A 12,015-nucleotide genomic window follows, 5' to 3' on the forward strand; every position below is an offset into this window, starting at 1 on the left:
TTATACTGTACTGAGGGCCTATCTTATTTTCCTAGGGAAGTCAGACTCTACAGATCAGTACCACCACTGAAAGAGATAAGGGAAAAGAAGACAGAAGGTTAAGAGTAACAGCCGAATAAGTATTTAAGCGAACTCTGCACCAAAGGTATACATCCCACTTCTAGATAAGACAGCTTAAAAGTATTTTCTAGTTTACTCTTGCCTTCTCCAAATTACCTATCCTGGATACTGCTAGCAAAACCAGAATTGATGTTATGGTATGGGCTCTTGCCTGCAGATACCTGTCAACATTTTAATTGAAACAGCTAGTCTTCATATACTACTATTTATTTTACAAAGTTAAAAACCTCCTTGATATGCATCCATATTAGACTGTACTACTTACATTACTAGAGATGAACCAGTCATATCTTCTTCTCATTTTCATGGAAAAAATGAAAATGTCTTTAAAGTATTTTTGATACAGAAGTTTGAATATTTAGTTTGGTTTTCGAAAACTTCTTTTTTTCCCCAAGAAAGTTTAAGTTAAGCTTTCTATTAATCAACATCTAGCATTTGTAAGTGAGAAAATGTTAGTAGTTTAAAGATTGTATCACTAAACTAATCTTCTGCTTCCCAGTGTTACATACAAGTCTATGGAACACTGGATCCTTGCCATAAAAACTATTTTTATATTTTAAAATATTATTGCAAGTGGATGAGACAAATGTAGTAACAGCTTCTAACCTTTTTCTTCTTCCCCTTATGCAACATGTGCTCCTTTGTTCACAGCCATCTAGCACTTGACCAGGTAAAGCAACAGACAATAGCCAGAAATCACTCCAAGGTCATGGGCAGCCTTGCCCAAAGCCACATTCTTCCTTCCATATTTCTTTGCAGCTTTCAACTAATGCAACCTGGCATATCAGCATGTGATACATGCCAACTTTAATGGAACAAACGAACCTATTTCTAGCTGTTCTAATATGCTTTCTCACAGACATTTCTAAAACTGGAAGCAAATCAGGATTAAAAACTGGTTATAAAAAACAACTTCTCAGTTGGTGTAACTGCTTCAAATTAAAACACAACATTTTCAGAGGTAAAAGGAATAATTATTCACAGGGCTCTTCCTGATTCTCACTGCCACTATGATTCAGGCTTTATTTAAAGAGCTTATGACTTAATTCCAAAAAAGTAACAAACAAATAGGAAGTTGATAGGAGGGGAACAGATGAATGCTGAGGTACAAGTGGGGACGAGAAAGAAGAGACACAGATATGACCTGTTTTCACTTTGCAAAACGATGGACTGGCTATGTAAGTGAAGAATCTGCATAATGTATTTGCCCTATTGAAATGGCAAAATATTTGATTTCTTTAATGAACAGAAAGGGAAAGTAATGAAGGTATTTCTGCAGGAGAGAACCATATATTGAAAACAACTGGCAGGAACAATTGTAGCTGATGTATTTTGTATAAATTTTCAAGGGGATACCTGGAAAATGTGTGAACCACTTTTTATTACTATTTTTTAACATCAAATATTTTTAATATTTAGTCAAAAATAAAGCAATACATAATATTGATATTAATTCTGCCTCTCATGCCTTTGGGAAGTTTATCTAAATATTAAAACAATAAGTTACTATTTTACTTATAAATAAGCATTAGAACAGAACAATTAAAAAGGGAGGGAAGAACTTAAATGTACGCAGTTTGCATTTTTTTTACCTTAAAAGAAAAAAAAAAAAAATCACAAAATATTATAAACTACAACCTTCAGCAAATCAACACATTTTATCCTATTAAGTCAAAGAAAGTCAGAATGGCACCAAGCATCAGAAAGGACCACAAGCCCAAACCCAGGCTTTAGAGTACTTTGCCACATTCAAAAGTGACTTTCTCCAGAGCAGGAAACCCATTATCTACTGCTACGTGTTATTCACTCACTAAGAATTTTCTTCTTTATTTTCCCCTTTCTGACCAAGCCTGCAACTTCTGCATAAAACTGAAGCGTGAACTGCACATATTGTGCATCAACAGGAGCACAAGATTAAATGTTTTTCAGTCAAAGAGATTATTTTACCTATTACAATGTAGCTGGATAAAAGGGTTAATCTTGCACGGTCACACTGCTTAGAAAGCCACCTTAATCTAGCACATGGGACTAAAATAGATATAATTACTCCTAGAGCTAACAAGTAAAATTAAGTCTACAATAGAACATTTACAGAACATTTGAAGATATGTGCAATGAGGCATTTAACTGTAAATCCTAATTATATGTGAGCTGTATTATACGTTTTTTATCTGACAGGTTAGTCACTCAAATACAAGGACTAAGATAATGCAAAGTCTGTTGTTTCCTGAAGATTAGTTTGTAATGAAAACAGCTAAACATAGAATAGCTACCTGGCACTTTCATACTGTTTCACAGTCAATAATGTATCCTCAATTGTTTTGTTCACCAATGTATTCACACTGGCAATAAAAAAGTTAATAGCCCCAAGAAGAGTTTCTCCATTTTTAGCTAGAAGTTTCTGCGTTTCTGCATTGTAGCCAAACTCCTCCTATAAACAAAGAGCAGAGAAAACAAAACTGTAGATCATGGAAAATCATAACATTCATCAGCAATTATACTAAAAAACACAAACACACAGATGCAGCAGTCTTTTCACTTCTGTTTGAGTATGGTTATGATTAAGCAGATATGATTTCAATACAATATTCAGTTCACAGTTTTTATGAAATCTAACATCAGTAAACCCTGGTTTACAATTTTGTTACCACACATGATGTTAAATCCTATTTTATAATGTGATTTTTCTGCACTTGGAAGTCTTGAATGTTACGTAAAAGTAAGTGGTAATGTAACCTTTACATTGTCATTCATCAGGGTTTTAATCCAGCATCTCTCACATTAGGTAATACTTCAATACCCACAGAGACACCACTATATTAAATACAGTAATATGACTAAACTCGCAGGGGCATACTGCATTAATGAGCTATTAACTTTTGTTCTTCCATTCTGGAAAAGAGCATTATAAAAAAACCCCAATATCTATCACAGTTTAATAGGCTGTAAATAATTGAAGAGCAAAGCATTATAATGAATAGCAAATAAAAATCATAATGTAGCTAAGCCATAAATTTCAAAGGGACAAGGGTAAAATTATTTCCAAGGCATTTCAATCACATTTAGATATGTTTGTTCATGTCTTTTTGTTAACAGCAGTGTAAGCCTTGACCAAGTCTGCAAAGATTTTCCTATTGCACGGATGCCAAATGAGTCCAATTATTATATTTATGTCATCCATATGGCATCTTCATACTCTGCAGATGGGAGTTCTCACAAGAGCACAATCTCTGGCTGCAATGGCTGTAAAACACTAGGTTCATCATATTTGGAACTTGGTCTTCTTAGGCTTACACACTGCCAACAACTGACTCAGAAGTGCCTTATTCTCCCAGTTTCCTTTCATCTGTCTAGAACATGAACAACAAAGCTAAATGTATTTCATGTTAACATTAACAGCCTCATGAAGGTAAGCGTAATGGGCAATGATAAGGGAAGAATCCTCTAGAACAGGAAGCGCAGTGGAAGTGGGCAATTTGAAGTGGAAGGAAAAAGGAAGAGAACTTAGGGCAAGTGTTCATGAGCTAAACCCTGTAAGTACCACTAAAGATCTGCCACCTTTGCTTTGCTTTTTGCTTGGGTGGCAAAAGCAGTCAGCCAAATCACTATAGATCTTGCTGAAACAAAGAAAAATAAGTCTTTTTCAGCTGGTTTTGTTCTAATGTTACTATGTAGCTGGCAATGTAAGTGCTACCACAGGAAAGAAAGAGGAAGATACAGGCAGAGACAACAGCAGTAGGACCATCCTTTTCAGCAGTGTTTAGTCCCATCTCTTTTCCCTCCCACAGGCATGACTGCAATTAGTTCTCCAGCTGGTCCTCCCACACTGCAGACCCAAGTGAGCAACATTACCAAATTTAAAGGAGAGTTAAGGATGGGACTGTAGAGGCCTCCACACTAGACACCAAAACTGTCCTTCTGCTGGTTTGTACAGTTTCATATAAAAACAAACGTTTGAGTTACGTCCATCACCTCTGCAGATACCTCTTACAAAACAGACAGGAAATCCTTTCTGTATCAAAAGTTTACACTCAGTTCATACTCTATGCACAGGTCAATTAAAATCAGAATTCATCTGTCTATATAATTAGAGGCACATAAGCCTGGAACCAGAAGTTATCTTTGTATCCAGAAGAGAAAGAGCAAAACATTCACATTAAGTAATGCCTCTGCAGATATTGCTCTGAGATCTCATTTTGTAATCATGTATAAAGTAAGAAATATTACATTAAGAATTGGTGTGGGTTTGGTTTGGGGGTTTTTTTTTTTTGTTTGTTTGGTTTTTTTAAGGTTTTTTTGTTTGGTTGCTTTCTGTTTGTTTGTTTTAAAAAACTTACATATTATTACCACATTAAACATTAAGGACTAACTGTTCAGAAATTTTACTTTTAGTCTTGCACAACTTTTAGAGGCAACAATGCTATCCAAACATCCGAGAAGAACAGGCCAGGCTACAGACCGTAATACAGTACAGATTGAACAAAGGGGAAACACAAAGAGGAAAGAGACAAACATCAGGCAAGTCTCCAAGAGGCAAAGGTTAGATAACTTTTATTACAGCAGCAGAAACCTTTATTTGATTTTCATCAACAGCCCCATTCAATAATCTACACAAGAGATGAATGAGTGAAACAAATTCCAAGACCAGTACAAGATGCTGAAAGAACCTGGAAAAACAGTATTCCCACTAGAAGTTACAAGCTACTCATGGAAAAAACCCAAAACAACCCCCATTGATTAAACAAGAGCATGATGCCAGATTTAATCCAAATTTCAGAAAGAACATCCAGCTTCAGCACATACTTCATAATAATCACTCAGTTCTGCCACAAACCACATGCCCACATTTGTGTCAAGAGTAAACTGATTATTAAAAACTTTTTAGCAGATTATTTCATTTCTTAGCTGCTAAAAGCACTCTCACAGATTTTCATCTGTCAGACTAATACTAAAAATTCCTGTACTCCAGTGCAGGAGTCTCAAATGTTTTCAGCTAGCTATCAGGTAAAAGCTCCTTTGTGCAAGCATGAACTCCAGCTTCTCCCATAAAACTCAATGGGAATGGACAATCATGAAAAGGCAAAAAATAGACAGTGGTTTTAAGTTTAATAATCACACAGATAATTTGGGCTGTTTCAGCAGCTATGTTTTAGGGAATCATTAAGCCCCTTAAAACTGGTTTTCCAAAGAATCAGCAGCAGTATCAAATTGCTTTAACTTTGGAAGTCCAGAACAATCAATGTAGAAGCAAGCCAGCTACTATGCTTTGTATGCAACATCTGCCTTCTCTCTTTACAGCAGACAGTTTTATTATCAGCAACAAATGTGCCAGTGTTACATAAACTTCTAAACCAAGGAATCATAATAACCCAAATGCAGATAGATATCTAAAGATTGCCTCTCTTGCTTAGAAGCTCCAAACAACATTATGAATACAGATTAGTCCTATTAGCAGCAAAATTCTGATTAAAAAAGGGCTTTGAGATGAAATCTCAATGCTTAAATATGCTACAGAAAAATAATTTACTCACATTCAATGTTCACAAGTGAAGTAATGTGCCCTATTCTACTTACTCCCAGGCATATTCCTCAAAGACATCCTGTAATTGAAATGATGTAACACTGGAACACTTTGATGACATTTCATTAGAAGCAAAATTAATAGTAAAATGCGTCTTCTATACAAAGGAAAGTTATCAAGTTCTTGAGTCCAACCACCAACTAAAGACATTTAAGAAACAATAAAGAACTAGAGTTATTTCAATAATTCCCTATAGTCTTAAGTGAATTACATAAGCTTTTAACACAAAGAACATGTAATATATTGTTAACTATAATGTTTAGAAAAGTAGCTGCTAACTACTATATACCCTGCACAAGTCAATTAGGCTTATCTTCATCTCTGCCATTTTATTTTTTAACACTATAAAAGTCTTACATGAAGTTCCAATGATTTCAAACTCAGGTCAGCAAATGCATCTCCAAGTTGCCTTTGGGTATGTACCATCTGGAAGAGCTGTGTGGACAGCGTCTGTGCTAGTCTCAAGATATTTTCGTATTTCTTTTTGTTATCTCTCAATATATCTATTTGAGCTTCTAGTTCCAGATCTACTGTTCTTGAGCCACGACCCAATTTTTCAGAGATGATCTGCCGTGTACACTGGGGGGGGGGGAAGAGAAGAAAAAATTAAATTATAAAGAATCAAGTATATTCAAGACAACACAGCATACACCCATTTTCAGCTTCAAGGGATGTATAATTACACACAATTCTTTCACAATCGCCCCTCCCAGTATAAGTTTGCACAACAAACTGAAAAAACAACACACTCTTTAGAAGTTTATCAGGACTCAGCAAGAACAGTTGGACAAGTCTCAACTCCTACTAAGATGAATATTCAGGTTAGCAAACCAAGAGCATAACTAGTTGTTTCTCAAGTAAAAGAACATTTATCTCTTTTTAGGTTTGGTGAATCTCATTAAGTTAAAAGAAGCTACACGGTCCACTGAATTAAAGTCAGTTAATGGGAGTATTACCAGTTTTGCTTAAAAATATCTAGTTAGTGATATTCTGGACTTTTTCTACCAACCATTCAATTCCAAATAATCCATGTTATGTTTTCAAAAAATGTTATTTTGTCGGGTTTTCTTGGGGGGAGAAGGGAGACATAAGGAGGTGACGGTTTTCAGCACGCTTTTTAAAGCTGACTAGGAAACTGGAAACTCCTACTGAGAAACAGGTAAAACTATTAGAATGCATTTCTCATTATTAACACACCTTTAAAATAGAACCGATTGTGTCAGAAAGACTTAGTATTTCTTTTCTGTCACAAGTCAAATTCTTAACAGATTTGCAGTTCGTTAACACAGAGAGCAGAAAACATCCTTTTACAAGGCTGTAGACACTTTCACCCAGCCAATGGCTGGGACAGCTCAGGCTGCTACCACATTCCACTTATCTGACACCTTCTCTGCCAGAGATTCGAGCCCAACTTGGCAGCAAGCCTCCCAAGATACACATTGGGGTTTCCCTTGACTAGGACATATGAGAAGCCATTTGCAAAGCAGATGTGCCATACAATTTCGCTATGGAAAGCAGGAAATATTTACTGTTATAGTAAGTCACTTGAAGTTAATCTGTGGTCCCAAGAGTTGAAGAGATAACCAGGTTACACATACAAAGAATGACTGCTAGAAACAGAATTACAAGGAAACAGAGTTAGTTGTGAATGCCAGAACTGCTCTGAAGGGGCTTAACCTAACTGCAAAGCTGCTATTTCGTTAGGTGAAATAATGCTCAAGTCTGTCTTATATCACATTCCCCTAATATATTCCATCACTACATTCCCCAGGGTTTCCAAATTTGAGGACTTTAGTTAAATCCAGTCTCTACTTACATCCAAAGGAGATACACATTTGATCTGCTAGAATTTTTATGTCCTTTCTAAATTTAATACACAAACACATGAAAGGCTCAAGAATGATCAAACACAACAAATTGGTTGTAATCACAAGCTTTAGATGGGAAGGTACAGACTATTTGGGCTACTCCATTAGATTCAACCAATTAACAAGAAAGAGCATGGCTCATCTTGTCTGTCAAGAATGAGAAGTTTGGGAGAGCATAACAAATCACATCAACACAGAATACAACTTTACTACTAAAATCTGCAAGAGAGCTTACAAAATACAGCTTAGCAGTAAGTGTGGTGAGAGCATAAATAAGCATTTCACTAGAAACTATGGAATTGATAGACAAATTTAGGTTATTTTCCATAAAAGATTAGACACACATACCCTGACCCTCCCTATGGAAATGCAACAGAAAAATCTGAATCATGGAAGCCAAAATTTTTGGAAGCAAGAATAAATTACAAAGGAAAGAATTTTTTTCAGCAAAGGAGTATTTGCTTCAGAAGCTACAGCGAAACACCTAGAACACCGCAGCAGTGATAAGTAAGAAAAAAAAAGTACTTAGACTTACACTTCATGCTTTGTTAAACTGAGATGTAGCTGAAGTTGAACACTGAGACTGAAAAAGAGTAACTGAGAAAGATGATGCACCCATCTATTTTGAGTTACTCTGATTCTAAGCAGACTAGTACAGACCCACAAGTTGCTATATATTCTCACTAGCAAACAGAGAGAATTCCATATGCGAATCCCATTTTGCTTTGTTCTAAAGAACATTGTCCTGAATAAGACTACACTACTCAGAAAGAAGTCACACAAGACGAAGTTTAAGAAAAACTACTTCAAAGAAAAAAAACCCCAAACTACACTTACAAGAAATATATTTTAAATTGCATGTTAAAAGGCAGACAGATGTTACTGAATTTGTCCCAGAAATAAATGTTCCACTAGCAGCCCAGTATTAGAGAGAGGCTTGTAAAACAGGTATATTGGTTTTCCTCCCTAAAAGTTTAACAAGTTGTATGAAAACCAAGAAGATATGCTTTTAATTAGAATTGCTGAAAATCAAGAGGAGTCACAACTTTCCTATGCCTATGTCTTTGCTAAACTGAAAACACCTTTTCATTCAAAGGGAGAGACAGGAGAAGAGGAAAGAACAGAACAAGCTCTTGCCATTAGATGATGGAAAAAAAGGTAATTTCATTTGATGCAAAGTCATGATTACTAGGGAGTGTAAGACTGGAGACAGTAAAAAAGGACAGTAGCTGCAAATGTAACAGAATAATCTTATCAAGGTATAAATTATATAAAAAAATTAAATACAGTCTAGGAAAATTTATGGTTAGGCTAGACAGAAGAACAGCTTTAACCTCCTGCGATTTTTCAATTGGAAGCAGTTTCTTAAAATAAAAGTGAAAGATAACGAAAGCAATTGTCTCTCATTCATAGAAACACATAGGGGACAAAAAGCAAAGTACCTAAAATGCATGAAGGCATATTTAATCATCTCTTCATAGATGGGTATGACTTTTGAACATATCCAACAACACAGATTTCACAACAACTGATACAGACACCGTGACAGAGGAACTACTCATGTCAGACTCCTAAAGAACTTTCTAACAGCAAGTTTCCCCACTAACTCCACTTGCAGATTAATGACTGGTACATTGAATAGCATGGATATCACCTTAGAGGGGTTCAACTGCTGACTCCCCTCCACTAACCATTTACTCCTGCCCTTTATTTCTGCATCTTCTAACCTATGATCAGTTAGCTATTCTGAGATAAGGAGCAGACTTCTTCCCATGACCTTCCTAACGGGAACCAAAAGAAGCCAGTATATCCACAAACTGAAATACTGTCCTTAATCAAATTAAATAGGCTTTTTTATGTAGCCTACCTATAAAGTGTTTTCAAATGTATGGCATCTGCAGGGACATTTGCATAACAGTCCAAGTTAGAATGTATTCATAAGCTCTCTGAACAATCCTATTCCTCTAAAAAAGCTGTACAGAAGTCAGTATGGGACTCTAGAAAGATCCTAACTGATCTATCCCCTTAGGCATCTTTGGGAAACAACATCAAGCTTATGGATTTCAAGAAAACAGATTAATTTAGTTTCCTGAAAGTGCTAGTCTTTGTTTGTTATTCCATAACTGGTGGGATTCTGGATTTAAGGAGGGGGAGGTTTAAGCCAAGAAAGAAATCTAAAAAACCAGACTTTGCAAAGACTACTACCAGAAAAATAATGTTCTAAACAAAGACCTGAGACCACTTTTCCCAGCATTTTTCACTAGCCGTCTCCTATTGCTTCATGTAAGTAGGTTTTCAATCATTCTGTGATTGAGACATGGGGATTTTTTTAGTTTTGTTTTCTAAATCAAGGCACCAAAAAGGGAGAATAAGGTCAAGTCCTTCCTATTTAGTTGTGGTATAGCAGATTCAATGTCAAGCATCAATGTTTCTTAGACAGAGAATTTGAAAGAATGGCTTCAGCTGAACAGCACGTATTCTGATCAGGCCACAGCATGCTCCAGGAGTAGCTGACAGACTTCTGCAGTTGCTACAAAATTCAGATTATAAGAAAAGTAGAAATTTTAGAAACCATTTAATTAGACATAAAGATGCAAACTTCTAACACAAAGAACAGCATAAGCATTTACTAGTGGGTAGAATGTCTCCATCCCTGCTTCCCATCCTCATCCTCACTGGGAAGGAAGCTCCTAGGACTTAAGAACACTAGAGTCATTCAGGCCTGTGTTCTACAAGGGAAGTTGTTTTCCCACAGGTTCTTCATTTCTTCATGGTCTGATGTAGGTCCCACTGATGCACAACCCACCTGCCCACAACTGTCACTGAAGTTGCAGGCATAACATAAAGCTATTTTTCAAAACTGGTCTTTGTTTAAAACTCCTGACAGCAATGCATTCACTGACAATTGTTCCTTACCTTACGGCTTTTTAATGAGAGTCACTTTTATCAAACTGCTGTGCTTAAAGCACCTTTTCTTTATTCTTCTGTTATTATTTTAACTTCATCAAATCCCAACTGATCACAAAAAAGCACCATACACAAGAGTAAAACACACACAAATTGAAGCAACAATTATGACACTAAGAAAAAATCAGCAGATAGAACAAAACCAGCAGAATAGCCATTAACAAGTGCTGAAATCTGTACATTCTGTATGTTGAAGGGGACATTAGAAATGCAATATTCTTAACCTTATTAAATCAATAATACCTATGAAAGGTTTTCCACTTAAACCCAGGGATTTGAAAAGGTTTACAAAGAATGCTACACTTGGAAGAAAACTAAGCCTTCCCTATGCATTCTCACTTATGCTCACTGTAACAACAGATTACTTCCATACAGTAGCACAACACTTGGGAAGCTTTTGTCCAATCTAGTAGCAAACTCATTTCTAGAACACATACATACACACACAAATCTGTCCGCCTACCTTGTAAGTGTTTAGGCTCCATCTTCTCACCAATTCCAGTTTCTCCATTGCTGGATTCTTTACTTCATCTGCTAACACAACTGGTCCGCTCTTCTGTTGAGCTCTGCCCCCTATGTCAGATAAAGCAAATCTTCAAAACCTTGCTTTTTGTTTGTTTGCTTTAAAGAGGTTAATAGCGTGTATGGAAGATTTGTGCAATTGCACATGCAAAAGCAGAGCAAGGTGACAGTGAGAACTTCAGATGAATATGCAGATTGATTTTCAAAATCAACTCCAGAAAGAAAGAATTATTTAAAAACCAATATAAAGTGCGTATATATATATATCTCATTATTTCATCTAGTAATAGGCTGAATAAAGCATACCTGAGTGCATGGACTCTTACTAACCAACCTTAAAACAGCTTTTGAGAGATGTTTATTACCTTAATCTATGTTTTAAAATTCCAACAGTTGAACACCCTCTTGGATTTAGCCAATCTAAAAATCTGTTTACAACCTGCAGATCATTAAATGAAAACTACTGGCATATAAAAACTGTTCACAAAAAGTACAACTAATAAATTTCAAAGCAGATTTTTTTAATCTTTTCCAATGAACATCATCCTTTCCAGAAGATGTGATCAGCCAATACTTATTTATTTCAGCTTTATTGGCTCACTGCATTAGGAATAACTAATTCTATAAGCCACCATTATAAAAACAGCAACAAAGATTCACAGTCACAAATTAAAATATCTAGGCCAAATTACCATACATTACTTGCCAATACTTTGCATTTTCAAGCTAGTATGGGATATCATGGGATTCTAAGTTTTAATTTTGCAAAAATACTCCCTAGTGTCCTAAACAGCAAGAACTACAAAGCACTACCAGTTTTTAAGCAATATTTTTATTTATTCTTGCACAATTTTGACAATTCCTGCTGCTGCTTACAGTCACCTTAGCCTTGCCAGGTGACTGCATTATTTATGTAAATAAGTGTTTGGAAAAAGGTCCATACGGATGCCTCAAGAT

At 35.8% G+C, this 12,015-nt stretch overlaps 1 protein-coding gene across 4 annotated transcripts in view; it reads right to left on the minus strand.

Annotated features, from left to right (window-relative positions):
* The window catches only part of ARFIP1 (ADP ribosylation factor interacting protein 1), a 43,411-nt gene that overhangs the window by 10,256 nt on the left and 21,140 nt on the right, over positions 1 to 12,015 (minus strand). For all 4 annotated transcript variants that reach the window (XM_030492185.1, XM_030492184.1, XM_030492183.1 and 1 more), the window contains 3 exons: positions 11,000 to 11,109; positions 6,059 to 6,280; positions 2,394 to 2,551 (listed from right to left, as the gene is read on the minus strand). In XM_030492185.1, coding sequence (XP_030348045.1) covers positions 2,394 to 2,551; positions 6,059 to 6,280; positions 11,000 to 11,109 — 490 coding nt within the window. The remainder of the gene's footprint in view (positions 1 to 2,393; positions 2,552 to 6,058; positions 6,281 to 10,999; positions 11,110 to 12,015) is intronic.

This window comes from Strigops habroptila, chromosome 7 (genome assembly GCF_004027225.2).
Source record: "Strigops habroptila isolate Jane chromosome 7, bStrHab1.2.pri, whole genome shotgun sequence".
Lineage (NCBI taxonomy): Eukaryota > Metazoa > Chordata > Aves > Psittaciformes > Psittacidae > Strigops > Strigops habroptila.